The 22,819-nt window shown below is 39.6% G+C and overlaps 2 protein-coding genes across 7 annotated transcripts in view; both read left to right on the forward strand.

Annotated features, from left to right (window-relative positions):
• Window positions 1–13,770, forward strand: RNPC3 (RNA binding region (RNP1, RRM) containing 3; the record flags this gene model as incomplete). Of its 3 annotated transcripts, none has more annotated exons than XM_083867945.1 (15): window positions 1–240; window positions 1,179–1,226; window positions 2,332–2,450; window positions 3,082–3,162; window positions 3,884–3,995; window positions 4,463–4,531; window positions 5,131–5,279; window positions 6,215–6,340; window positions 7,081–7,217; window positions 8,008–8,169; window positions 8,328–8,422; window positions 8,501–8,559; window positions 9,091–9,223; window positions 10,033–10,105; window positions 13,559–13,770. In XM_083867945.1, the coding sequence occupies 14 exons, from the start codon at window positions 1–3 to the stop codon at window positions 10,090–10,092; spliced, it is 1,590 nt and encodes a 529-aa protein (XP_083724071.1). In that variant the 3' UTR covers window positions 10,093–10,105; window positions 13,559–13,770. The 3 variants fall into 3 exon arrangements, with proteins under 3 accessions (XP_083724071.1, XP_083724069.1, XP_083724070.1); XM_083867943.1 differs by lacking the exon at window positions 13,559–13,770 and adding an exon at window positions 12,639–12,765; XM_083867944.1 differs by lacking the exon at window positions 13,559–13,770 and adding an exon at window positions 10,205–10,304.
• LOC310912940 (pancreatic alpha-amylase-like) overlaps window positions 13,552–22,819 on the forward strand; it is a 16,161-nt gene continuing 6,893 nt past the window's right edge. The window contains exon 1 of one of the 4 annotated variants that reach the window (XM_083867946.1): window positions 13,552–13,636. The gene's annotated coding sequence lies outside the window, so the exon portion shown is untranslated. The other 3 variants (XM_083867947.1, XM_083867948.1, XM_083867949.1) reach the window with 3 other exon arrangements.

The raw sequence follows: 22,819 nt of genomic DNA on the forward strand, positions 1-22,819 counted from the left end.
ATGGCGGCGCCGGGCGCTGAGGAGCTGCGGGCGGGCGGCCCGGGGCTGGGGCTGGCTCCCGTCCCGGGTCCCGTCCCGCCGCACCCCGGCGTCCCGCCGCACCCCGGCGTCTCCCGGCGACGCGGGCGCACGCTGCTGGTACGGCACCTGCCCGCCGAGCTGACGGCGGCGGAGAAGGAGGATCTGCTGCAGCACTTCGGGGCCGTGTCTGTGCGCGTCCTGTCGGACCACGGGCGGCTGGTGAGGCCCGGGGCCGGGGCCGGAGGCAGAGCAGAGCCCGGGGCCAGGCGGGGCGCGGGAATCCCGCTCCTGGGGAGCCCCGCGGGGTGGGCGGGACAGCGGCCGGCTCCGGGTTCCTGTGCTACCGCTGGGGCTGGGGTTAAGCGGTGCAGAAGGGCCTCGGTGTAGGGATGCGGGTTCATAGGTTTCTTGAAATCTCTGTTTTGCTTTCTTCTTCCTCCAGATCACAAAAATATGGATGTATTTGTTTTGTGATAAATGCTCTTCGTAAAGAGCCATGTATTTTGCAGAGCTGCAGATAGATGATGTCTGCATATTTTATCAGGGTCATGCCTTATAGAACATCAGATACACTAACTTTGCTACAATGATTTTGGGTATGGAATCATGTAGTGGCAAGTTGGGGTAATAAAGTTTGTTAAAACAAATTTAACTTTGAAACATGTATTCTATGAGGATATGATTTAATTTGGAAAATTAGGGGGGAAGTTAGAAACCATTCAAACGTTCAGAGCACAATAGTTGCAACTTTTGCAGCAGGAGGAGCATTATTTTTAGGAGTTACTTTGATGAAAACGTTTTGTGAGGTGCTCAAATGAAATTTTTGGGTTTGGAAGATGATTAGACCTCTTTATCCATATGTACTTTCGTGCAGTTTAGAGTGGTTTTTGCTCACTAGAAAAAAAACACCTGTCCTGTGTTCCTCAAACTGCTGAGTTCATGTCTTAATTTTGACTGCAGGAGATATTTTTCCTAAATTCGTAAGAAAAATGTTTTCTAGTCCTTCATGTTTGCCTCGAATGGGAATTAGATGACTACCATCTGAAAGCTTTCAAAGATGTAAACTTGAACTTACAAGATACTTGTGGCTCAGTGATTTATGTGCAGTCTCTTACTTTTTTCATTCAAATACGTTATAACCTTTTTTTGTTTTCTAGAAACATACTGCTTTTGCCACCTTTCCCAGTGAAAATGCAGCTGCAAAGGTTTGTATTGAGTTTGTTATTGAACGTTTTAGCAAAGCACTGAATTGCCAGTGCTCTAATATGGTTTACATGTCATCTGGTACTTAGTGCTAGGAAAAAACAAAGCAGCACAACGTAGTGTTAGAGTTCTGTTTCAGGATTTGCTTGCAGGACTTGATGAAATTCTTGGACACTTCTGTAGAGTCCTAGGAAAGGTGGATTGAAAGGGGTTTGTGGACATCATCTGATCCAGCCTGTCACACAGAGCCTGGATAACTTACAGAAGCTGAGACTGATCAGTCCTGTTTAGGATGTGTGAGCATTTATATACAAACTATAAACCAAACAGAGTTCCCTTGTCTGCTGTGTAATTGTGTATTTGCCATAAAAGTCAGCCCTAGTGAAACTCACAATCCAAGTCTGCCTTGAATGCCCAACTTTGATAAGAAAACTACTGTATTAATAGGGGGTATGGATGCCAAAAGGGTAATACTAATAATGCTTTTTAAATAGTAGTCTGGTTAAAAAGCCTGTGTCAGAACTTCCCCCTTATACCTTGGAGGAGGCGGGGTTTGCATTGCTTTGTTTTTGCATTTTGCATTGCTTAGGTCAGGCTTTAAAGGACTAAAAAAGTTAAAGACTGTGTGAGATGAACAGGGTGAATTAGAGGCTTGTCCCATTTATTAGCAGCCTGTTGGGTTCTGAACCTGAAGAATGCTGGTTCTTCCTAGTGCCACTTTTAGAATCTTGATTTTAAAATTCCTAGCTGTTACTGACAGTTAGCATGTTTGTACTTCATGAGCAAAAGGTTGGTTACTTGAAATTCCAGCAATTTAGTAGGCTGTGTGGAAAGTCTGTTTGTTAAGGCTGCTGCTGTGCCCAGGTGAGCAGCCTCTGCAATGGCTCTGGTCCCTTTCCTTCCTGCCAGCAAATGCTGCTAAAAGCAGGGCTGGGAAGACACAAACAATGCAGAACTCTCATGTCCACAGTAGCACAGACTGAGCTTAAGGCAGCTGGGACTGCATCCTATGGCCAGTGTACCACCCAAAGGAAAAACACTTATGCTTTAAAATAATTCTCATGTTTTTCCTCTTCCCTTTCTTTTCTCCTCTGTAATGACTTGAAGGCTTTATCGAGACTGCATCAGCTGAAACTTTTAGGTCACACGTTGGTTGTTGAATTTGCAAAGGAGCAAGAGAGTGCCCAGGTACTTAGTCAGTCTTCTATCTCAGACAAGCACAAAAGGTACGTGCAGGGTAATTTCCTTGTTGTGTTTATGGCCGAGGAAAGGGGATTCCGAATTCATGATACTTTGGTTGTACTTTTAGCTCAAAGGATAAATTGTAGCCACTTGAAAGCCTTAACAAACAGGTTTAGATCTATAGGAGAGTGACTACATTCCTCCCAGCAGAACTGTGTCATTACCTGTGGAATGTGCAAATAAGTGATAAAAGCTATGTGATAGTACTTAATTAAAAATACTGTAGTAGAGTCTTCAAGTTATTTATTCCACTTTCTGAATATGAACAAATTGATCATTTAATGCCTTTGAATTTATGGTCTTTGAACAGAGCGCATGATAAATAGTGTCAGTTCTTTTCCTGTGAGTGGATTTAAGTCAGAAGTGTTTGAATATAGGGAGACTTACTTAAATCTACCTAAGTATTTATTTTAAAAGACTGTCACTACTGTAATTATCCACATGTATTTATTATGAAGAATTGATAACAGCTGTAGTAATGCAATTGGTAAATGATGTTAGAATACTTCTGGTAGATTATTTTTTATATTTATTAATACATGATGCATCTTTATATATTACATAAGGCATACTTAAATTTTGCCCTGTTTTAATTAAGACTAAATCTATTTTCAGTTTAGAAGAACCAGTGAAAGAAGAAGAGAAGACAGAACCAAACTGTGTTAAAATAGAGACTGGAATTGCACCCAACCATGGGTTGGTATTAAGTTTTTATTTATCTTAATTATTTTATTGTTATGAAGATTATTTTGAAATGTGTTATGTACTGTTGAACGAGAGTATTTCCTCCTGTGCTGCTGTTCCTCATGCATAGCTGTAGGAGTTGCCATAAAGATGAAGTTTCAGTTCCTCAAGTTTAGAATCCTCTCAGCTGGGTAGGGACTGGTGCTTTGAGCTATGAAGCTGTGGATTGCAGAACAGCCTTCTAGCACTATGCATTGCTTTCCTGGGGAGTTTCAGGGCTGGGGTTCTCCCAGTGTTAACAGCAGAATACCACTGACTTGCTTTTCCTCATGTTTCTTCCTTTTTTTTCTCCCCATTTTCATTTTAGCATACAGGAAGTAGTAAATTTTTTGAAGCTACTGCAGCCCTTTGAGCATTGAGTTTATGATAGTTTTGCAGCCTGCTCTGCTGTGCTTTTGGTTTTGGACATGTTAATTGTTTCTATTTGCTTTAGGCTTCTGTATGGCTTGATTCTTTCATTATGGCCAAGCGCAGTAAATCTGTCATGCATTGGGGACTCCTTCTTGATGTTAAAGGCATTGTAAGTGGACCAAAACTGTCCTAGGGAGAATAATAATATTTCAGTGTTACTTCAGATGTAATCAATAGTTAACCTTCTAGTAATCGTTAATTTTTACCATGATTAAGTGGCTGCGTTGTTAAGGTGTCTTGTTTTCAATCTTTTTTTCCTCAGCCTCACCTTTCCCATCAATTCTTGCCTCAAATATTTGTATCCACCACCTTCAAGTGCAATTCTAGCAAATATAGCAAATGCCTTGGCAAGCGTGCCCAAATTTTATGTCCAGGTAAGTTAAAAAAAAGAGTATAAAATTAAAACCACTTAGCTTTTCCTCTTTTGGTTATCCACAGAAGTAATTATTTTTGTCATAGTAAATACTGACTTGTTTTTTCTGTGATAGTGTTAACCAATCTTAGTTGTTTACTATGCTGAGGAAATGAGATTTTATTAACTTGAGGTAGATTACTTAATTGACACTGAAGACTTAACTGGATATGCTCTTCCTAATTAGATGTGACTTGAGTACCTGGAATTTCATTCTGAGAAGATGCTGTGCTTTTTTTTTTCATTAGCCTTGTTAGAGTATTGCTTATATTGACTATTAATACTGGATTCAAGTGCAGTTTTCCCATTGCTCATGAACATTTAAACTGCTGATTCACACCTGCCAGGAGTGATTAGCTGTTTGACCTAGCAAGGAACTGTTATCACTTACTTATCCAAAGGAAACCTTATTATTTTGACTCATTTCAGGTCCTTCATCTGATGAATAAAATGAATCTTCCTCCACCTTTTGGACCAATTACTGCTCGCCCTCCCATGGTAGCATTTTAAATATATGTTTTCAGTACTGTAGAATTGATTCACAATTTAAAATGTTAGCAGCATGGTAGGAGATCTAAATTTTAAAAGGATTGCAAATCCTGCTGCATTTCACTGGGTCCATGTTGGTTTTCTAAAACAATTCTTTTGACTGTACTTAAAGAAATACCCATCTATGGCAGCAGCACTGGAATGTTTCAAACTGTTGGTTCACTGTTGAAACTGAAATGGCTTTGAGACCTAAGCTTCTCCCCATATACTTTGGCTATATTCTTCTCTATATTCCTCTCACTGAAGCTGAGTGCAAAGTGAAAGTCAAAGCCCATGGTTGCTGTATTTTTTTATCACCTCAACTTAAAAAAATTAAAGCATTCACTGTTATGCTTCAGAAAGCAGATTTTTTTTTTTTTTGCTTGTGGAAAGCTTTTTATCAGTAATATAGTTTACTAAAATGGTATCTAGATCCCTATAAGTATGCTTTGAGAAAATATTTTTAAATTATCATTGATTGCTTTGACAGTTTTTACTAAGAAAACAAGATACATTTAGGTGTTTTCCTTTAAAAAGTTTAATTTTATAAACTTTTCCCCCATAATTAGTATGAAGAGTATTTACCAGTGCCTGTACCACCTCCCCCAATCCCACCTCTGCCTCCTGAAGAGCCTCCTTTGCCTGAAGAGGAAGAAGAACGACTGTCTAGTGGGGATGAATCAGAATATGAAAGTGATAACGATGAGGAAAAGGAGAGGTATGCATTTTACAGCCATTTGCAAGGTGTTGGGCTCCCTTAAAGTGATAGTTTTACTGTTCTAGCTCCTAGTTCAGCAGATGGTAATCTTTGCAGTGTATAGATGTAGCATCTAGAAGAGAGTATGTAGAAATCTTTCCAGATGCTTAGAGAAACTCCAGAGTGCAGAAGGCCAGTGGAGGTTTACATGCAGTAGGAAAAGGAAAGTGGCCTATTGGTGTGCAGATACGTTCCTGTGTCCAAAAAAAGCCCAACTAAACAAAAACTCATATTGAAGAGTGCAGATGTAAGGAAACGGAAAACAGATTATTTTCTCAAGTCTTCATTGTTCCACATCTTCCTAAATTGACTCCTCAGCCTGAATCATACGTGCACACCAACTTCCAGAACATTCTTTGCACATCAGTGAGTATTGCTAGGGATGATATTTATGCTGAGGTTTCTCTTGCAGTTTTGGGACTGAATTACATCATAGCTGTATTTTTTTAGCCTTTAAACTAACACTAAATTAAAGAGCAGCTTTTTTTCTTTGCTATCTAAACTCAAAAGTAAATCAGAAAATCCCTATGCTGTATTTGGAAAAACGCATCATTTGGAAAAAGGTACCCCTGTTGAATGTTACAAAATCAGGCTCAGCTTGGGGCATCACAGCTTCTCTCACAGCTTCAGTGTCCCTGGAAGGAGCATGCCTGAGGAAGGAAAGGCATCACTGACATGTTTGGATTTTGGTCAGCCCTTAGGTGCTCTGTGTATATTGATTTGCTCTGTGTTGTTACAGTTTTGGCTTTAAGGTAGCTAGTTTTACAATCATATTCTGAAAAGTTCTGTGTCAAGGGCTTTAAGGAAAGGGAGAGGGGTTTTAAAATGGGTATTTTCAAATAAACTGTAAACATCTTTGTTTTGTTTTTGTTTGTTTTTATTTCTGTTTAAAATAGAATGACCAAGTTGATGGAATTAGCAACTCTTCAGCCTAAAAGACCAATAAATACAAAGAAACGTGGTGTTAGAAAAAAGCAAAGAATTAAAGACATGTTGAATGTTCCTGTGTGTACTTCCCACAGGTTTGTGGTTTTTGCACTTATCCTTTTGATTTTATTGCTATAAAAATCCAGATTTTCCTCTAGTGTGAACTAAAGTCTGCTCAACAACCTTAAAGTGTGCCTGATTCAAGCTCTGTTTCTCTTCCTATCAAACTAATAGAAATTCCTTTTCATAAAACAATAACTAGTTTCCCATCACATCTGTGACGGAAGCCATTTGGACTTATTGTTTGTTCTGCTGCTTAAAACAAAAAATTAAAAGTATGACACTGGAAGAATAGAAACTGGCTGGCTTTTAAAATAAGCTTGGGTCTTGGAACTGCAGTTCTATGCCACAGTAGACAGCAGTGCCCTATTTCTATGTTGTGATGAATGATTGTGAATGCATTTTTACTAATGCTGCCTGCTTCCTCCAAGTGATTTGGTACATTTTTTAAAAATGTAGTATATTTTATACACTAGGTGGGAGCAGCAGCAAGGCTGGTTATTTTTCATGCTTAAGTTACTGATGAAGGTTTTAATAGATGCCTGTGTATATGGTACTGTGGTACATGATTGTTGGTTTTGCTCCCACTGCCAGACATACCTACTGTATCTGCAGTGTTGTAGTCACCTGAAATTCTGTTGGGTGAAGTGTATGAAATTGAGAATGTGTATTTGTGTTAAACAACAGCATAAAATCTAACTGGAAGACATCTTGCATTTGACCATGCATTCATCAGTGTCTGAATCTTTAATGAGCATGTTGTTGTTTTGAACAGTAACTCGCACCCTACACTGTCACCTTCAGATGTCTTTGAGCAGCCGCAGCACGTAGGTCATAAAAAAATAGAGTTTCATATTAGCACCGAGATCCCAGCTGTGCTTCAGATAAACTCAGAAAAAGAAGAAAAAAATGGTAAGAGAGTTTGTACTTCAGATGTATTTAATGTTAAAGACACGTGGCTTCAGTTTGTAAAAAGGTGCTGAAATTTACACCAGGAAATTCTTTTCTTTTCCCTTAATGTATCAGAACTTTCAACACCAAGTTGCATCATATTTGTATTTGCTGTTTTTCCCATGTCACAAGCTTTGGAAAGGATCCAGAGGATTTTCAAGATTTCTTTCCTATGTGCTCTATAGGTTTATGGTAAATTGCACTGTCTTTTAAATGTTAGGATGCAAATGTTACAAATTTTCAGTATTTTATGGTGTAAATGAAGATATCAGGCTAGTTTCAGATTTTCCTTTTCCAGCTCTTAGAGAGCAGCATCTGAGTGATTGCCAGTGCCTTTTCTCTGGTGCACTGATTATCTGCCATAAAAATGCTGAGCAATGGTGGCAATGAGGTGTGATGGCTTTTTAGAGGGTTATGGGCAGTCTGTGGTTCTTGGTACTTTACAAAAATATTCAGTTTCTTTAAGGGAAAATAATGAAATGGATACAGGATTGAACAGCAAGGCAAGTTTTATTCTAACTAATGTGTGCTGTGGCCTTTATTTGTACTACATGGGGTTTTATAGGACTGTACATAGCAGGTGCTTTTGTCAAACCAGGGATTAAGACTCATTTTTTAAGGATATATTCAAACTGCCTTACAAAGTCTTCTCTATTATAATGTTGCTGGAAAAAATATGGTGTTCTTGCTGGCTCTTGATCTTGGTGTGAATAAACGTACTAACCACTTACATAATTTGTTGAAATTTCAGACCTTTATGCAACCACAGAAGAAATCAATAATACAGGCTTTGGAAGGATTTTCCCAGCTCCTAGCTCAAATGATAAAATGGAAACTGAAGAGGAAGATGATGAAATACCATCAGAATTTATTTCTAGAAAGGATCTAGAAAAAAACAGACTTTCTAGAGAAGGTATAACTGTGAGAATAGATTATCTAGTAATAGCTTTTTGATTTGTTGCAACAAATAGCTTAAATAAGTGTTTCTTTTCTTAATTGAGCATATAATAAATTATTTTATACTAAGCAAATGTGCTAAAGCATGGTTTGGTTTTTTTTTTTGTCTTCAAGAAATGGAAAAATATTCTGTTTTCAAAAACTATGAGCCAGGTGATCCAAATTGCAGGATATATGTGAAGAATTTAGCTAAACAAGTTCAAGAAAAGGTAGGTAAACATGCAAATTAAATACCTATCAAAAGGCTTTTTCTTAGCATTTTTCTTACACCTACTCTTTAATTTCAGGATCTTAAGTTCATTTTTGGAAGATACGTTGACTTCCAGTCAGAGGTGGAACGCAATATGTGAGTTCATTTCATACTTGGTTAAAATTAAACCTTTTATATTAACTTCTATGACACTGCTGAAAACTGAGATTTTAAAAATAGCAGTATTTACATTTTCTGTGTTTCTGCATAAACAAAAAATGTGTTACACCTAAAAAGCTTTCATTTATGAAAATTAAGAAATAGAATTATTTTATGGACAGTGACTGAAGATCCTATAATTTTGCCTCCACATTTTAATTCCCAGATTTGCTTTTCTCAGCTGTGTAACGCAGAATGAACTGTGCAGGTGTTTGTGTGTATCTGATAATTTTGCATATGTCCTATTTAGTAGTACTGCACATCAATTTGCCTTCCTGCAGTTTAATATTACATTTTAGTAAATGGTTTCCCCTACCAACATGGTCTCCAAGGACATCATGCCTCCTTGTAGGGTTTGCTTCTCTTTCTGCTCTTTCTCCCAGCTGAAGGATGAGGATGCATTTTTACTGTGAAATCTGCAAGGTTTGTTAAACGCGAGTAATTCCCATCTCTCCATTGCGCCCCCAGGTTTGATATCCGTTTGATGAAAGAAGGCCGTATGAAGGGCCAGGCCTTCATTGGACTTCCCAATGAGAAAGCAGCTGCTAAAGCACTAAAAGAAGCAAATGGCTATGTCTTATTTGAAAAACCCATGGTGGTTGTATCCTTTTCTTCCAGCATCTACATTATATTCTTTGTAATCTCTGTCAATCTCTAGTTTTCTTGTCATAGTGTTCTGTGAAATAGAAAATGCCAAAAGAAAACCAGTTAGCATAACATATTGCACTGTTTATGGTAGCTGAAAAAAACAGAGGCAACTCTTCTGAAATAGGAAAGTAAAAGTGCTTTATTTAACAACAAAATTCACTGGTCTTACATCTTTGACCCTGCAAAAACAGTACAAAAGATAATTTAGCTTGTATTACCACTGTATTTAAATTAAATACAAGGGTTTTGACTTGGTTAGGTCTGTGTTTACAGAATCAAGAACTTAAGAAAAGTTTCTGGTAAAGTAGGTGGTCTCTTAGACTGGTTTTTCAGCTGGCACTTTTTGATTGCATAACTGGTTTTTTTTGTGCAAGTCCCTTCTTATTTCTTACTTAAATATTTCAGTTTCTTTATACTCACATTAACCTCAGAACTTGCTGCTTTTACTGTTTTTTCCTCCCAAGTACTGAGACATCAAAGTTTGGAATTAACATGCTGGGTAAATATATTTGTAAATATCAAGCATTTATCCTACTCTAGTTATCCTGTTTGCATCTAACCCATTCCCAGTGTCTAATAACTTCTGTACTGTGTATCAGTGAGGTCCCAATCTTTGACTAATAGACACTTGTTATGATACTTCATACTGTAGTGGAATTGATTCACAGATAAAGGTAACCTTCTAGACTAACTTGCAGAAGTAATCTTTTTCTTAATAGACTTCTACTTGTCAGACACTTGTAGTCCTTAACAGAATCTCAGCAATTTGCTCGTTCAGCTAGACCAAAACAGGATGCCAATGAAGGGAAAAGAAAAAAGTAAAACACTGCACAAGGTATGGACTCTGCCTGAAAGTAAAAATAAAGTATTGGGCTGGGGGGGTTTGTTAGTGTTTGGTTGGTTTTATTTACTCTCCCTTTAACAGCTTCTTTAGGAATACTGATGATGGAGAAGAAATGTGCCATACAAATTTCTTTTCTTAAACGTGTGCTTATATCAGAAAAATAGAGTGCCAGGTATATAGTTGGTGTGAGTTTAAAACTTTGCTTTTTTCTTTGTTAAAAACCTCACAGACCAATATTTTCCTAATCCTAATATTGTAGCGCACTTGTCACTTCCTCTAATTTTTAATCTGCTAAGATAAGGAGAATAATTTTGTGGAATCAGACCACTTACTTTTTAGTAATCTTCCAGGATTTTGCTATTGAAAAGTGTTGCCTCTTAACTGCTTCCTTTCCATGCCTGCCATTGTAAAGTGATCCTGAAGAACTGGTTCCAGCAATAAACTGCTAACTGTAAAGGATCTTTGCTATCTTTAGGAAATGAGTTCCTAATGCTGCTGCAGCATCCTTTAAAGTTGTCTGAATTAGTGAAGGATATTCTGTCGGAAAGTGCGGCTTAATGTTACATTGATCAAGACTTCCTTTGTTGTGAAATGTGTACGTCTTGATTTTTGGCATTATTTAAACATGATGAGAAAGTAACTTCTAGCAGGAAGTTGTTATTTAACGTTATTTCTTATCGTATAGCTTTACTTCACTGCTGCCTGCTCTGAGTGTTTAATTTATGCAAGAGTAAGTCAAGCAAAATCAGCTCTAATTTACCTGAATGGTTTCGTGGCCAGCAAACCTTTGCAGAGTGAGGTCTCAAATGACCATGTGAAGTAATTGGTGCAAGAATAAAAGGCTTTATTTCTCAATCTGCACCCTCTGATACATGAGCTAGCTCAAATTTATAGGGCATTGACCTTAATTTCTGGTTACAGTAGAGATCACTCTGGTTATGCCTCTACTTAAAATTAACTGAAATCTTAGCCTGAGTGCTTATGAAACATTACTTAACCCATGATGTGTTTTGGAGCTTGATCCTTGTTACTCTGAAGAAAACCTCTATTTGAAATAAAGGATGTGAACAGTTGTTGATTTTTACAAACTGGCTGTAAAGCCCACGGTGTGGTTTTTGTGATGGTAGTATTTCTATTTTTAACAGCTACTCTAATTTTAGGTTCTTCATTTGTCCATTGTCTAAGGATTTTTAAAATCAGATTTAACCTTTTTTCCCTTGTAGCTGAGATGCTATTTGGTCTTACTTCCTATTTTGTGTTATTGTTTGTGGTTTGCAAAATCTATGTTTTGACAAAGATCACTTTTTTATAGGCCTTCTTCTATAGTGGTCATTGAAAAGAGAGAAAAGAGCCTTGGATAAAGTGTTCTGTTAGGATCAAGTATTTATGGGAATATTTCAGTCTTGTTTCTCCTTTCTTGTTAGAAAAAAAACTTCTATTTGTATTATCTAGTGTGTAATAAGATTACTAAGGTTTCTTATATATAAAAAAATTTAAGCACTTTAGCTATTGAAGAGCCTGATGGATGAAGTCTGAGCACTTTCATTCTTTCAGGAATTCCATGTCTTTTCAACTAACTTTGTACATTAATCCTGAATTCATTAAACATGCTAAATACTTGAATTGCATAAAGAAAATAACAAGATGCTTATTTGTTATTATGTTGATGGTCAACTCAGAAGCTTTTTCTAGAGTGAGCAAGCCATACTTAGGCAAGATTTAATTTTGCACCTGAAAGTCTTCTATGAGTTACAATCTTACAAGTGTCCCTGGTGTTCAGTCCACGGGCAGAACTTCTCACTTACTTTGAAGATGTTGTTGCATTTCCCAAGTAATGGTTAAGCGGAACCCTATTCCGGCATGACTGCTTTTCTGTTCCTGCTGGAATTTTCTGATGGATGCTGATTTATGATGCAAAATTCCATGATAAAAAACTGGGTCTAGAGCTGTTGTGGGGTTTTTTGTATTCTTTTTTCTACAGAGGCTTTATCCTTTTATTTTTTGACAAAGCGATACATATGGTTTATAAAAATACTGCAGAACTCCTTGCTGGCTGAAATTTTTCTTTTTAATTGATGAACTGGCAAAAAGTTCATCTAAAGTGACTTTTTCCTGTAGCTAAACGACAACTTTTTGAGAGAAAAGTTATGTGGAAGAAACTGATCTTGAGAGGTCTCCACCTTCTTCATAGGGAAGAATTGGTTTGAAAGCTGGCATTAAAGGGAAACGTGATTGGGTTTTGTACCTGATGGAAATAAAGCAAGTCTGTAAAATGGCAAAGACTTGAAGGAGATGGGAAAATCTGCTGGTGTCCTAATAGTTCAAGTTATCAAAAAATGTATTTACTTTTGAATATGAAGTTTTGTGTTGATGGACTCATTAGTTCTCATTAAATCTTTTAAGGAGTTAGAACTGTTTTTTATCAAAGAGGCATATTTGCTTTTTTGCTAGGTAACATAAAGTTACATGTGTGCAATACTGAGAATCAAGTAAAATTAAACCACATTCTGCTGTTCTTCTTTAGAAACATTCCTGCGTAAATACTGCAGTAATACTGTCATGCAGAGTGTATCCTTTCTTGTTGTATCCTTTTTTTGTGCAATGTTTCCTGTAGCACTCAACTGCATCTTAAGTTTTCATATAGAGTAGGTGTGGGGAGGAGTTTTAAGCTTGAGCTAATCTAATAATTTTAAAAAGCCAATTTTTTTTCAGGGGGGAGAAAAGAAACCAATGAGTTGTCTGTGTTCTGTGAATAGACACAATGAAGGTTCTTAGACTTAAAAGGTGGCCTTCTCCTTCTTCCTCAGATACCCTACTAATTTGTGGTCCTATTCCTTAGTGGAACAGTTCTAGCTCATACCAGCTGGTCTGTGTGAAGCTGTGCTGAGCTCACACTGACCAAGTTACCTTGTTTTTCTTTAAATGCATATTAATATAATAATATGTTGGCTAAAATACATTCCAGAGCAGTCTTAATATTAAGGGGTTGATCTGTATTTTAGATTATTTGATGATTACTATTGTCCTGGTACATGAGAAGCAATCTAGAGTTGATTTAGTTTATACATTCCTTACTTTGTCATTTTTGAGTAAAGAAGAAAATTAACAATATCATGCAATTAAGTATTTGGAGCTGGACTAATAATCGACTATTAATCACTGCTACATTTTGTTGGTTGTTTGGGTTTTGTTAGATTGCTCTCTGCACTGAGGTAGTGTTGTTACTAGTGACTTACATGTTTCCTGTGGGTTTCATACTACATTACTGTTTAACTTTCTATAATATAAAATTAATATAGCCTGCATTTGTTAAGATGTATTTTTCACAGACAAGTAAGCACTTTTTAAAACACTAAGCATCTTTCAATTTAGTTGCCAAAAGCCAGTATAACACTGCTATTTTTTGGTAGTTCTTACTATTAACATGCCTTTGTGATGTTCCAGGTCCCTTTTGTGTTCCATCTCTTTCAAGTATTTCCAAGCTGGGGAAGAAGCACTGTTAATCATCAGGACTCTTGAACTGTGCGTAATAGAATTTCTAAAGTATTTAAGGCAGAGAATAAATTTTACCGTCTTAAAGATTCCACAATATCTTTAAATATCACAAGACTTACATCATAAATGTGTGTTAGATTGCTTGTGAAAGCTAATAAATTATTTCCCTTCTCTTCATTTGGCTGCCTTCTTTTTGTTTTCACTTTTATTCTTGGGATTTTGAGTGGGACAGATCTTCTCTTGGATACCAAGCAGAAGGATTGGTGCATTGGTCTGAATTTGTAGTGTGAAACTGGGCACTCTTCTTCCTCAGTAATTAACTTGCATTGTTCATCTGCAACTTGAAAACTGTCATTGGTGAGACTGAAGCCATTAAAACCAGAGTAGCAGCTAAAACTGGTATAGATGTGGGCCTTGCCCTGTTGGGGTGGCAGTAACAGTGGTTGCATAGTAGGATTTGCTACATATTGGGTTGGTTAGTGGAACTGTCTAAAACCATGTGGGAAACATTGCAGTGACATTTAATAGACAAGAGATCCTAGTCCAATGAACTTAAAGAAAAGGTTATTCCATAAATGACTAAATGATAGTTGATGGTGTGGGAGCTGGCTGGTGTAAAAGATTTATTTTGTCATTATTCCAGCTGCAAACAGTCTAAATCGCTAGTATTGGTGGTTGGACCAAAGTCTATCTTTACTATTTTTTTCCAATATGAACTGGCTTAGCAGATTGCTTTAAAAATCTAATTTACTGGAATTATTATTAGCTTATTTGCTACATTCCCACGGGGACTGTGTAGTTGTTCATTCAATCTTAGAGAGCTTTTTCAACATAAATGCTTCTGTGGTTCCACAGTAGTATGTCCTGCACCCATGCTGAGTTACACACGTACAGGACCAAAGGCCCACAAGTGAACTTCCAAACCGCTGCAGTAGGGTGACAGCCAGGTGGTGCTGTGCTCGAGGACAGAAATACTTCCTAAAAGAGTGCGGGCAGTGGCTGTTGCGAGAGCTGTGTCCCGTGCGCGCTGTCCTGTGGCGGGGCGGGCTGGCCGTGCCGCGGGCGGTGGCGGTGGCGCGGCGGAAGGGGCGGCCCCAGCACGTACGTACCGCGGGCCTGCGCCGCGCCGGGGGCTTCTCTTACACCGCACACGGGGTGCCGAGGGGGGCTCTCTGGGGAGCCGCTGTAAGGGACAGGGCCACTGTCGTGCTTCCCCGTGACAGTCTTTAGCAGCCGCAGCTTCAGCGGCTCGGCGCCGGGCGTCCCGCAGAGCTACAAACGCTTACGGGGTGTTGGGGATGGGGCTGCGCGCCGGACTCGGGCTGTAACCCCGCACAGGACAAGGGCACCCCAGCTCCTCTGTTGGCCAGGGCAGCTGTAGGGCTCTGCAGAGACACTGCTCCCAGGTTCTCTGCACTGCAGTCACTGTTGCTGTCTTTTACATGGCCTCTTAGCATTTTTCCAAGTCTCAAAAACATTCTGAAGGTAGTGCGGTGAGGATTTCAACATCCCCCTTCTCTTATTACTGCTTGTGTTGAAGGTGGAGCAGCCATGAGCCTGTTTAAGGGAAATGAAAATCTACATCGAGTCTTTAGGCACTAGGCTTTGGGGCTGGTTGGGTTAAGGTAAGTTAGTCTTACTACTTTGTGTAATTTACTGCTTTCTGTATTTACTGTGTAAAACTTGGCAATCTGATAAATGTCTTCCCTCCTCGGAGAAGACCGAATTTTCTTAGCACATTTTCACTTAATGTATGTTCCTATCAGGGCCAAAAAGCATTCCTTCATGAAAATGGAAGCATGCAGAACAACTGCTTGTGGCTGAAATTTAATCTGTATACTTTAGTGAAGATCTACAAGTAAATTGTCTTAAAGTTATTTTGTTCACAAGCAGAAAAGCAAGCTAGATATATCAAATGCTTAATTCTAAATAACTGTCTGCTTTTGAAGAGCAGTGGCAGCTGATAGCAGTAGGCTCTGGAAGGCAGGTTCTGCACTTATAAACTGGTATATTTTGTGCCTAAATTTGCTCCAAATAGTGCTCCACTATCTGAGAGATATGGGTCATCCTTTCCTTGAAACAGAAATGAGGGCAGTTTTGTAAAAGTCACATAAAGTTTTATATAAACCCATGTCTAGGTAACTATTGCAGCAGGTTGGAGTTTTCAGCAGTGCATTCCCAAGTGTGTATTAAATCAGGAAAAGCACTGGTTTCCTTAATGTAGCAAACCTTTGGGGCCCTTGTGTTCATGTTTAAACCTTCACTGAGGTGTTTGGTTTCCCCTGACAGGAATCTCTCTTTGCTTTATGTTGTTTCTGTAAGACAACTTTTTATAAAATAGATATAGGAAAATTATATTATCTATAATAATAGATGTGATAAATAGCATGAGCAATACGCCAATTATTTCCAATCAAGTAATTTATTTTGATTACAGCAAGCGTAGCAATAAGGCAAATCAGCGCTGGGCGACAGGGGGATCTCCGTCCCGCCAACTGCCGCGCCTCCTCCGTCTTCTTGTGTCTTTTTAAGCAGTCTGAATCCTTGTCGACGTGACAATTTTGGGGTACTCTGCGTATGTCTTCCTACTTGTTGCCGGGGGCCCCTCGAGGTTCTGCCACCGATGTAGTAACCGGTAACCGACAAGTTTCTTATGCAAGCATACTACATTAAGCAAATCCAACAGCCCACTTCCTGATTTTGAAATGAACAAACAAACTCTATCACAGACCCCCCTTTTCTTCTATGGCCATTCTTTGTTTTGTTCATCAAACCTTTTTAGTTCTTGCCTACTCCATTCTAGTCCTTCTTCGCTTGGTCTATTATTGATTTGTTCATATTTTGCTTTTATTAACATCAAATGGGCCGCCTCTAGCTGGCCTTTTACAATTGCAATCAATCTATTAAAAATACAGGGTCCAAAGGTCAAACTTAATATCAATAAAATTAAGGGTCCAGCAATGGTTGATAGTAAGGTGGTAAACCAGGGGGAGTGGTTAAACCAGGTTTCATACCAGCTTTGTTGGGATTCTCGTTCTCTCTTTCATGTTACATAATCCTGCTGTAAAGCTTGGTGCACCTGAAGTGATAACGGTTTGCAGGATGTGTTGATCATCCCACCTAATTAAAGACCACTTGAAGGGTTGGTGGCTTTGTCCCTGACATTCCAAAATAAACCCCAAGATCATGATTAGTTTAATAAGCCCTTGCTTGGTGGTGTTCCCATTGCAATATTGGGTTGTCCCTCTAATTTGAGCTTCATCTTTTGGCAGGGAATTTTTAATCCCATTCTCGTGGCAATTTAGTGACCATAACCTCCTGATTCCAAGGACATCTGGACGCCTTCCTCCACATTTTATTTCTCCTCTGCCTCGCCCGTCGACTCGGTTGCTTCGAGCCACGGGGTGTACCATCTTCTCGGCAGCAAGAGTATTCTTCAGGAGGGGATTTTCGCCCTTTCTTGGATGCTCGCAAAGTATATGCATTCCAATTATTATCCTTTACTTCAGGAGCGTTACAGCTTACCTCTTTTATTTGTTGACGACACACACCTTTTATGATTTGGGCCACAAATGGGATCGCTTCGTTTGTGTGATAACAGTATAGTTCAGGTCTGATACCTTTGGCAAAGATATCCCACCACTCTTTAGAGTGTGGTTGTAATTTTCCCTGGGCCACTCTCAGGACCAATACCCAATTAGTTAATTCTCGCTGGATAGACCAACAAGGACGGCACACACCAGGAGGGGGATATCCTCTATTGCAATGAGTCCACCACTTTTTCCCACAAATCAAACACTGATAGCATACAAAAGGATAGCAATTGCCTTTACAATATTGATCAGTACATTTTATGCATATATAATTAGCATATATATTTCCTCTCAAATCTAGCTGTGCCCCAAACAGTTTCTCTACCCTAAAGGTTCTATTTATATTTCCACTATTCATCAGTTATTCATTATATCTAAAGTTAAAACTTTAAAGTTTTTGCCTCTTTTTTATTCCTTTTTCCGGGTGAGTTTAAGTTTTAGATCTCCTGCTGGACTAGTAACCTTCCAGTTATCATGAGGTATTGGTCCTTTTATGCGGCTTGCATGGGTCCAGCCTTTTTCCGCAGTCCGGATAGCGGTATTTGTGGTCAACAGAACAAGGTATGGGCCTTCCCAACGTGGTTGCAGGGTAGTTTCTTTCCAGGTTTTTATCAGGACCCAATCTCCAGGTTTTATCTGGTGTAAAACAATATCAAGAGGGGGTCTTTGAGTTAATTGTCCCTTTTTCCATAGCTCTTGTCGGTATTTCATCAGCTGGCTAATATAGATCCTGTAATCAATTCCCCTTTGATGGCTACGGAGATGAACCACCGCTAGCCTCGTAGGCTTACGTAGGGCTAATAGGACCTCCTTTATCAATTCTTGATGTATTAAGTTTGTTGGGGTTTTTTTTGTTTGGTTTTTTTTTTTTTTTTTTTTTTTTTTTTTTCCTTGTGAATTCGTTAATCCCCTCTCTTCTCAAATTTTTCCGAAAGTGTGTATTACCCCATAACTATATTTAGAGTCAGTATATATTGTCCCTTCCTTTCCCTGTAATCTTTCTAATGCCCGTAGAGTAGCATATAATTCACAAGCTTGGGCTGACCAAGTGCTATTTAATGGTCCAGACTCTATAACCTTAAAGGTTCTTCCATCTATTAAAGCGTATCCTGACTTTCTTTTCCCTTCCACTACCCTGGAGGATCCATCTACAAAGATTCTCTCCCCATGTTCTAGTTCTATTTCCTCCAAATCTGGCCTGATTTTTGTTTGTTCTTCTATTGTGTGAAGGCAATTGTGTATCATTTCTATATTTTCCCCTGGTTCTCCATACAAAAATTGTGCAGGGTTTTGGAGAGTAGTGGTCTCAAGGGTTAAATCAGGGGCTTCCAGTAGAATTCCTTCATATTTCAGAAGGCGGGAATCTGATATTCATTTCTCAGCCTTCTGTTGGAGGACTGTTCTGATGTTATGCGGGGATAATACCTTTATGCTACTATTAAAGGTAATTTTTCTGGCTTCCTCTACCAATAATGCACATCCAACTATTGCCTGTAGACAAGTGGGCCAGCCTTGGCTAACAGGATCTAATAATTTTGATAGGTACCCTATGGGCTTCTTCCTTCCTGCCCAGTCCTGGGTCAGGACTCCGTAGGCGGTACTGTTATCCACATTTACAAATAAGTAAAAGGGTCTATGCAAATCGGGCAAACTCAGTACAGGTGCATTAGTAAGGTCCTCCCTTAATTTTTTTGAAATTACTTTCATCCTGTTGATCCCACTTCATAAGTCCTTCTTTACTAAGTTTTTGGTATAAAAATTTAACCTTACTGCTGTAGTTCTCAATCCATTGTCTACAATACCCCATTAACCCTAGTTGTCTCACTTGCCTTTTGTTACTTGGTGGTGGTAAGGACAGTATTCCTTCTAATCTACTGGGGTCTATTCTCTTTTCCCCGTTTGCAATATAATGCCCTAAGTATTTTACTTTTTCCTCCACAAATTGTAGCTTTGCTTTCGACACTTTAAGCCCCTTTAGTCCCAAAAAGTTCAGCAGCTTAATACTTTCCCTTCTAACTTCTTCCTCTTTTTCCCCAGCAACTAACAAGTCATCAACATACTGTATCAGAGTGATCTTTGGATCTGGGTGATAGTCTTGCAAAATCTGCTCTAAGGCCTGTCCAAATAAGTTGGGACTTTCAGTAAACCCTTGGGGCAGAACTGTCCAACGCAACTGTTGTTTTCTATTAGTATCAGGGTCTTCCCATTCAAAGGCAAAATAATCTCTGCATGATTTATCTAAAGGGCAGGCCCAAAATGCATCTTTCAAATCTATAACACTATACCACAAATTATGGGGGCCTAGCTTACTCAGTAAAGTATATGGGTTAGCAACTACGGGGAACTGAGAGACAGTTCGTTTGTTTATTTCTCTCAGGTCATGTACTAATCGGTATGTCCCGTTGGGCTTCTTGACTGGTAAAATAGGAGTGTTAAAAGGGGACATACAAGGCTCCAACAGTCCTTGATCTATTAGTCTCTCTACTTCGGGCTTTAACCCTCTTCTCCCTTCCAAGGATATGGGGTATTGTTTTATTCTAACAGGGACGTCTGGATTTTTAATTGTTACCATAAAAGGGGTTATCTCCAACCGTCCTACACTCTCAGGGGTATACCACACTTCGGGATTGATTTTTTTTGTTCATCTTCTACTTGGAGTGTACATATTTTAATTTTGATTTCTTTGGTTTTTTTTTACTTCCAAATTGATTCCAAGTTCAACTATCAAATCTCTTCCTAACAAGTTGAACTCCGCCTCAGGTACTACTAGAAAGTCCCCTACCCCTAACTTAGATTCTGCTTCTATCTGTACATTCTTAACTATTCCTACCTTAAAGGGTTCGCCTTTTGCTCCCACAACTAGGGCTGTCTCTCGGGAGATCTTACACCCCGAGGGTAACCGTTGTATAGTGGATCTCTCAGCCCCTGAGTCCACCAGGAATTCAATTTCTTCAAAATGGGGCCCAATTTTTAGCTTTATCAAGGGCTCTTGTTGTTTCCGGGTCCCCAATATATAGAGCCCCTGACCTCCCTAGTCTTCTTTAAACATCTTTTCATCCTGAATTCTATTTCTACAATCCCTTTTCAAATGTCCCCTCTTTCCACAATAATAACAGATTCTCTCCTCCTTCCTTTCTCTCGACATTTCAGTTTTCCTCAAATTCTGGGGAATCCCTCGTGTTGGTTCCCCATCCCTTCGGTCTAATTTCCTGCTTTCCCTTATTGCTGTTACCATCATTCTAACCTGTCTCTTATGTCCTTCTTCTTCTCTTCTTACATAAACCTTCTGGGCTTCCCTAAGTAATTCATCCAGTCCTCTATCCTGCCAGTTCTCGATTTTTTCCAACTTTCTCCTGATTTCATCCCAAGATTTTGCCACAAATTGTGTTTTTAACAATGCCTGCCCCAATTGAGTGTCCGGGTCCAGACCAGAATATAGCTGTAAATTTTTGTGTAGTCTCTCCAGCCATTCTGTGGGAGTCTCCTCCTTTTTCTGCCTTTCATTAAAGGCTTTATTAATATTCTGGCCTCTGGGGACAGCTTCTCTAATACCCTGGACAATTATGGTTCGTAAATCTTGCATATGTGTTCTATGATCTTGGTTCTGATGATTCCAATTGGGATTCTGCAGGGGCCACTTGGTGTCAGCTAAAGGTCCCTGTACATGCTGTGTATCCCAAATGCACATTCCTGCGCACCTAATCATATTCTTTTCCTCTGCAGTAAATAAGATATTTAAAATGGACTGCAGTTTTTCCCAGGTATAAATACTGGGTCCTAAAAATTGGTCTACTTTTTCAGCCACGCCTATGGGGTCTTTTAAAATATTGCCCATTTCTTTTTTAAATTCCCTTACATCTCCAGAACTTAAGGGCACTGAGGCAAACCCCATCTGTGGCTGTGGTCCCCCCATGGGCATTTCTCGCAGGGGGAATAGGTTATGTTGTTGCTGCCTAGCCCTACCGCGAGTAAGGGGTCCTTGCGCCTCATCCCTACCCTCAAGCGTCTCTAGTTGTGGTGGGAAAAGGAGATTTACAGATATTTGGGGCACATAAGGTGGAGGCCCCATGGGGATTTCTTCCTCCCTTTTATGTTTCATCCGTCTTATATCTGGGTCTACCTCTGATAGGTTAAAAAGTGAGACCCCTGGATCCCCTGGGCGGGTCATCCACACAGCTGCATAATCACTCTCTTCTTAACTAAAAGGGGTTTTGGAATTTACCCAAAAATTCAAGTGTTGTTGCACCCAAATCTCAGAGGATCCATACCAAATTGCTTTAGATAATTGTTGTCCTCCCCAAACCTCTACACAATAGTGTATCATTTTAGCTTTGTCCTTATCCCCAGTCCCGGGATAATACTTCCACGCCAGTAACATAAATCCTAATGGGGAGTCCTTAGGTACTGACGGGGGTTTCATGGGTGGAGGGGGCTTGCTTTTCCCCTGTCCCATCTTCCGGAGTGCCTTCTTCCACCCGTGTGGTATTCAACCGCTTCCCCTGGTTCGTGGCCCAAGCTCTCGCGGGCTTATGGGAACCGCACTACTGAGGGTCCGCACTCACTTGGGGAATCCGGCTGCCGGTTCCCCTCTCACACACACACCACACGCCGCACTCCGGGATCCCGACCCAGACCGAACGGATACCCCTGCACAATGGGCAGTCACTTACGCGTCCTGCGTCTTCGTCCGGACTTTTGTGCACAAAATTTAAAGGGTCAACCGGTTCTCCTTGCCTTTTTGCTACAAATTTCGGATCGTCGCTGGGAGTAGAGTACGGAAGTGAATACTGGGGCCACCGGTTATCGGTGGGGCGCCTCCCCAGGTTTTCACATTTCCAACGATATTCCCATCCGAGTCACGGCACCAAAATTGTGATAAATAGCATGAGCAATACGCCAATTATTTCCAATCAAGTAATTTATTTTGATTACAGCAAGCGTAGCAATAAGGCAAATCAGCGCTGGGCGACAGGGGGATCTCCGTCCCGCCAACTGCCGCGCCTCCTCCGTCTTCTTGTGTCTTTTTAAGCAGTCTGAATCCTTGTCGACGTGACAATTTTGGGGTACTCTGCGTATGTCTTCCTACTTGTTGCCGGGGGCCCCTCGAGGTTCTGCCACCGATGTAGTAACCGGTAACCGACAAGTTTCTTATGCAAGCATACTACATTAAGCAAATCCAACAGCCCACTTCCTGATTTTGAAATGAACAAACAAACTCTATCACAATAGATACAGGAAAGTAACAAGATTCTGTATTTTTTTTTTTTATTTATTTAAGGGAAGTATTAGTTCAGCCATTTGTTTGTAGAAGTTCTCCTTGTAGGACTTCTTTGTAGCTCAGACTCTCCAAATCAACTTCTGAACGTGGAGTGGGAAATTAAGTTCTCAATACAGTAACATTAAACCCTGATAGTTGTTTAGTTTCGGGTTTGTTACATGTTGTATCTTTCTAGGTGAAGAAAAGGAGAGGCAATTTTAATATAAGGATTGTTTATGTTTGTCCCTAAGTAAATACAAATAGGATATGAGTTGGGAAATGCAGTTCCTAACCTAGCTCATCAGAAAGGAATGTAGCTGGTTTCAGGTAGCTGGTTTCAAGCCTCTGGAGAGCTCCTTT

The sequence above is a fragment of the Zosterops lateralis genome (genome assembly GCF_965231275.1).
Source record: "Zosterops lateralis genome assembly, chromosome: 9".
NCBI lineage: Eukaryota > Metazoa > Chordata > Aves > Passeriformes > Zosteropidae > Zosterops > Zosterops lateralis.